General features: G+C 49.4%; 1 protein-coding gene across 1 annotated transcript in view; it reads right to left on the bottom strand.

Moving 5' to 3' along the window:
- Positions 1-3,752: 3,752 nt before the first annotated feature.
- The window catches only part of LOC146194235 (TWiK family of potassium channels protein 7-like), a 230,266-nt gene continuing 228,018 nt past the window's right edge, over positions 3,753-6,000 (bottom strand). The window contains exon 3 of the mRNA XM_084597303.1: positions 3,753-5,567. Coding sequence (XP_084453429.1) covers positions 5,154-5,567 — 414 coding nt within the window. The 3' untranslated portion in view covers positions 3,753-5,153. The remainder of the gene's footprint in view (positions 5,568-6,000) is intronic.

Below are 6,000 nucleotides of genomic sequence, written 5' to 3'. Positions count from 1 at the left end.
TGGGAACTAAGCGTACTCTTTACCCCCAGTCTGCTGCGTCGTCGCGAGCGTCCCTTTGTCTCAAAACACGGTGTTGGTCTATAAACTAAATTGCCTTCTCCCCCTCCCCCCACGGCACCTGGGAAAATGCACACCGGAAGCAACTGTTGCGCGCAGAATTTCATTGCTTGACGTGGTCGTTACTCTTTCGCAGTCTACCACTTGTGTCTTTTCTAGACAAACGAAACGTTACTTTATCCCAGCTAAACACATGGACAGAACGAAATGGTTAAAAATAAATGCAAATAAAAGCAAAGCTTTTTTCTTCCAATCAAAGAACAAACTTCTGCATACTAATAAAATACTACTAATAAATTCAGAAGCGACTGAAATAGCAGACAAATGTAAAACACTCTGAGGCATCTTTCACGAAACAATGTCATGGGATCATCATGTAGATATTATTTATAATGCCCAAACTCGCTCGAGTCATAGGACATCTATATCGCCTAAGAACAGTGCTTCCAGTGAAGATGAAAGAACTCACATATAAATCATCGTTTTTGTCTCATCTGAGTTATTGTCACCTTGTTTGGGGTACGACCACCCTAAACAATCTTAAAAAAATTTACCTACCTCAAGAGAAAGTAATAAGATGTATGTTAATGCTTAATTTCACACTACAAGACAGCACTTCTAAGACGCGGCTATTACGAGAATTTATATCTGTAGTCTCCAATTGCTTTCGAGGTATAAGAAAGGAGCAACCTCGTCATAGTGATTATTTAGGGGCACTAGCCTTTCTAACGCCCAACGAGAAACTGTATCCCACGAAACAATACTCCAAATTGCAAATTAAAACCCCCAAGAACTATGGCTTACAAATGATTGCTTCCCAGCTAGCGAAACACCTAAACGCGTTACACCATACAAATATTGACATGATTAGTACAACGATCCGTAATCTTCGTGAGCATTTCCTACTCTTTAAGAATAGTCTGGTTGTATATTCTCATTCTTTTTTTCCCTTTTGTTACAATGTATAAATCATGTTTTTGCAAATATGTTTGTTATTTTGACATTGTTAATTAATATGTATTTATTTTTACCGTGCTGACTTTGTACATGTAGGGGTCGAGAGCTCGTCAAGCACCTCAATGTTTTTCCTCGGCCCTTTACAACGTTTTGATGAATATATCTGTGCTATTATTTTACGCAATACAGCTCGTTTGGTTGAACAGGCGTCGCCCCGCTTTCAGGTCCTGCTGCAGTCAGTTCTAGGAGAATTAGACTGAAGTCTTGGACAAAATCGATGAGAATCGATGATCAAAACGAACTTATAGCGCCCGCCGACGTTATAAAGCGGAGGCGCTGAGATCAGCGTTACCAGCCGTGTTAGAGGAAAATAAAGATGTACAGCGCGTGCTCGGAGCGCAAGCTCGGCACGGGCTGTTCAAAATAAGAAGCCTGCCACGCTTGTCATCTTGCTCTGGTGCTCCGCTGCGACCCTGCAAATTTGCAACAGTGGTGACTCCGGCCTAAGAAATGAAAGACCCCCAGCAACCTACCAGACTCAGGCGACCTTCCGCCTGACGCTACCTTGCGCCAACGGGACGTCGCGGCTCTCCAGCTCCGCCTACCAACATTCTGGCTCAAGTGTCCGCAGATCTGGTTCGCCCAAGTGGTAGCCATCTTCCATCTGCACCACATCACCTCGGAGGCATCTCGGTTTCGTCATTTACTTTCCAACCTGCCTTCTGAAGTGGCTCAAGAGGTGGCGGACATTATTGCTGGACCCTTGGGCCATGCTCCGTACCAACGACTAAAGCAGGGCCTTCTGGACCGCACCACGGCGTCCGAGTGCGCGCCTCCAGAAGCTGCTCACCTACGAAGAGCTTGGAGACCGCCGCCGCTCCCAGCTACTCACTAGCATGCGGCAGCTCCTGGCCGCTGCGGGGGATTTGACCCTTGACCGCCTCGCCCAGCTCGCTGATCGAGTCCACGACGCGACTTCTCCTTCCGTCGCCGCCCTCTCTTCTCCACCGGAGACCTCCGTCATTTTACGGCTAGAGGCCCGGATCAATCAGCTGGCCGCATCTATGGATGCCCTTCGGACGTCCTCTCATATCCAGCACGGTTTATCCTCAAACCCCCGCACTTCGCCGCACGGCGCTGAGCTTTTTAACCCCCTGACTGACCTTCTCCGCACCACCAAGTCCTCATCCGTTTGTACCCGGATCGCTCTTGTGCGACCGTTCATCCCGGAGGCCGTTCGTCGTGCCATTTTTCATTCCCTCCACATCTGCCATCTTAGCATTCGAGCCACGCAGCGCCTCGTTACCCAGCGGTACGTCTGACCGAACATTAACACCGACGTTCGCCAGTGGGCCCGCTCGTGCCTTGCTTGCCAGTCCGCCAAAGTGACACACCATACCAAGACTCCCGCTCAGTCTTTCCTGCCGCCTGGATTGAGCTTTGACCATATTCATCTTGACCTCATTTGACCGCTTCCCCCCTCTCAGGGCTACAAGTATATTCTCACAATGATTGACCGCTTCACCCGTTGGCCCGAAGCCGTGCCAATTCCGGAAATTACTGCGCAAACAGTTGCCAGAGCTTTCGTTTCAGCGTGGGTTTCCCGCTTCGGCTGCCCCGACATTTTTACCACGGATCGCGAATGCGCCCTCTTCACTTCGCTCACACAGCTGCTCGGTACTAAACACTGCCGCACCACATCATATCATCCCTGTGCCAACAGCATGGTCGAGCGGCTCCATCGCCAGCTCAAGGCTGCCCTCACTGCTCGCCCGGATCGCGAGCACTGGGTCGACCACCTCCCTATGGTGCTCCTAGGCCTTTGCCGTCCTGCTTCGTGACCTTCGCTGTTCAGCGGCCGAACTCATCTTCGGTACATCCCTACGGCTTCCCTGAGACTTGTTCGTACTTTCGGCTCCCTCGTCCCAGCCCCTGCAATACCTTCATCGCCTACAAGACTGTCTTCAGCATCTTCGCCCAGTGCCGCCTCGCTCATCTGCCCATCAAGTCTTGTGCACCCAGAGCTTGCTTCCTCGACGCATGTTTCCAAGGCAAGACGCTGCAAAGGCGTCTTTTACCCCCTCACACGACGGCCCGTACCCTGTCCTCAAAGGACGACAAAGTCAGCGACAATCCAGCTGAATGGTCGTGAAGAGGTCGTCCCTCTAGATAGCCTCAAACCCGCGTACCTCGAGAAACCTCCCCAGGAGCTCCCCTCAGATGTTTTCGGCTTATCTGCAGACCTGCTTGCCGCCATGGCACCCCCATCTCTGCCCCGTTGGCGCGTACATTTCGCCGTTCCGTCTAGGCGGGCGGCCCTATAGCGCCCACCGACGCTATAAAGCGGAGGCGCTGAGGTCAGCGTTACCAGCCGTGTTAGAGAAAAATAAAGATATACAGCGCGTGCTCGGAGCGCAAGCTCTGCACGGGCTATTCAGAATGAGAAGCCTGCCACGCTGCTCATCTTGCTCTGGTGCTCCGCTGCGACCCTGCAAATTTGCAACAAACTCTTTGCAAAGCAGGACTGCACTCAAATTCCAACAAAAAGAAGCAGCTACAAATGTAGACCTTCGCATAATTTCTCCTTTTCACGACGTAAATACATGCTTCATCAATGACAGGGTCTGCGAGGACTGAACAAAGGCAGTTCAGTCGCCAACAAGTCCACTTGCCCAAAGTATTCACCTTGACGCTGTAGATAGACAAGCTCACGTTTTGTAGTTTCGACAAAACATTTGCGTTGCACATCAAATGCCACGGGAGCACAACGAGACCACTCTCTCATATTTGAACGCACGGTATCTACGTACGGTATAATAGTGCAAATAGCATTCCCATGGTCTCCACAGAATGGGTTAAACATTTTATTAAAGGTAAGGATGAACAAATATGGCACGGTAGATCTAATTACATAAAATTTCTACACTTGCCTTCTTTGGGACTCACAGTGCCACACAGCGGCAATATAAAACAAGAGCAGTGTACCCACGTTCAACCGTGTAGCTAAAAAAAAGACAATCTTCTGAGCCAACGGCACTGTTCTACAATCATGAAACCTAAACACGCAATGAACTCCACGCGACGAGGACGGACAATACAACGGAATCGAGGAAACATAACACTTAGGCCGCATAAAAGGCCATATGTATTCTGGTATACAAGTAGGCTAAATACCCATTTCTGTGCCACTTTCTTGAGAAGGAGGGAGCGAGAAATTGAACACGTCGGAAAGGTTTGCCGAAGCACTACACCGCAGTCCAATATACGTACACGTGTCACTGAGTTCGCGAGGGCACAATGTTCTGGAAGCAGTGACCGTCGTTGTATCACAAAAGCGATGCTCGTGTTCACTCGGAAAACACTGGAACGCATGCGACGAATGCGCACGACCACAGGCGCGCTGCGAAGTTTTCCGCTTACACTGCTCAGGAGCTGCGACGGACGGAGGCGTCATGGCAGCAGGCGACGCCTTCTTTCACGACAGTTTTTTTGCCGGTTTCGCTAAGTTGCATCGTACAAGGGGTTTGACACCGTACATGCAACGCTTCGAGCGTGAAGTCTGCTTTGCTAAACTTGCTGGTCGATCGTCGTATGTGACTTCTCTAAGTTCCTTTGTGACGATATGGTTGACCCAATAACACAGTGGCCGTGGATACAATATTATGACATCCCCTTATCTAGTTAACAAGGTCTTGGAACCTGGGGCGAACATCCTTCCGGTGAAGCCACCAGGAACTGAAAAAAGAGATTGTTGCCAGCCAAAAGGCCTTCGGGAACACCCGGCCATGATGTGCAAGACGACAGGACCTCGGAGTGCTCATAGCGCAACAGTTAGAAGTGGCCGCAATCATAGCGGGATTGGTTTCGCGAGCGAAGCTGTTGCATTATATAGTCCGCCTTGTTGAGCGTAAAGTGCGCAGTGTCTGAAGGAGCACAGGCGTAACTAGGTGGTTACTTGGCACAATAAGAACTCGGCAACACACCGACAGCAGAAAGGTTTACAACGCTTGAATGCTACATTTAGATCCTGTCGGCGCCTTACTAGCTTCCTGCTTGAAACAATGGAGATTCCACACTTTGCACGACTAAGAACGCTGACAGGGCGCTTATCAAGCGAAGGTCGCAGTGGATAACCCCCCTCAGGAGAAATCCTCGTCATCGTCGGCGTCCTTGATAATGCCTATGCGCTTGCCACAGTTTCTTACTTTGTAGATAACCTCCTCCTGCATGAGGTTGAAGCACATTGCAATCAGCGCCATCCCGACCAGAAGGTAGAGCGAGCATATGACCAGCTTCTCCTGGGAGCCGCTGTCCGAGACCACGGTGTCCCCGGGCACCAGGTCTCCGAAGCCGATGGTGCTCAGCGTCACGAAGCAGAAGTAGGAGCCGTCCAGGAACTCCCACCCTTCCCAGAGCGAAAAGATGACTGCGCCTCCTGAGATGTAGCCAATCATGATCACGAAGCAGAGCGTGATGGGCACTGATACACGCGGCTTGCTGCCGCCGTTTTCGTACATGTCTTCGTCTCCTGTGGCCAGGTTCTCGATGCGCACCTGCGGCGAACAATGCAAAAGTAGAGCCTCAATGTCAAGGAATAGCAACACATTAACTTATGTCGATTAAAATAGCGACAAAAATGTTATACCAATGGATAGTACAGGTGACCTTGATTAAATACAAGCCGCAATTAAGTACAATCTAATAGTAAATTGTGATTAAAATTATAGGCGAAGAAAATTTATTCTGAACTTAACGTACACAAAAAGCACGGTCACTAACCGCGACAAGCTTGTGTATCGATTATATATGTGCAAATGCATAGTTCGTTATACAAACGGGGCAGACTCTACAACAGGTAGTATAAAATGACAAAAAATATCATTTTCCAACTAAGTGTTACATAACTAGATTCCTTTCCCACATTGTTGTCTCAACTGAACATTAAATGAGGCGTTTGTAGGGCTCAGCACTGCACTTTTGTGCACA

Source organism: Amblyomma maculatum, chromosome 3 (assembly GCF_055883805.1).
Source record: "Amblyomma maculatum isolate TAMU_Amacu chromosome 3, ASM5588380v1, whole genome shotgun sequence".
Classification (NCBI taxonomy): Eukaryota; Metazoa; Arthropoda; class Arachnida; order Ixodida; family Ixodidae; genus Amblyomma; species Amblyomma maculatum.
The sequence above is the reverse complement of the archived record's forward strand: the minus strand, read 5'-3'. Positions and strand labels throughout refer to the sequence as shown.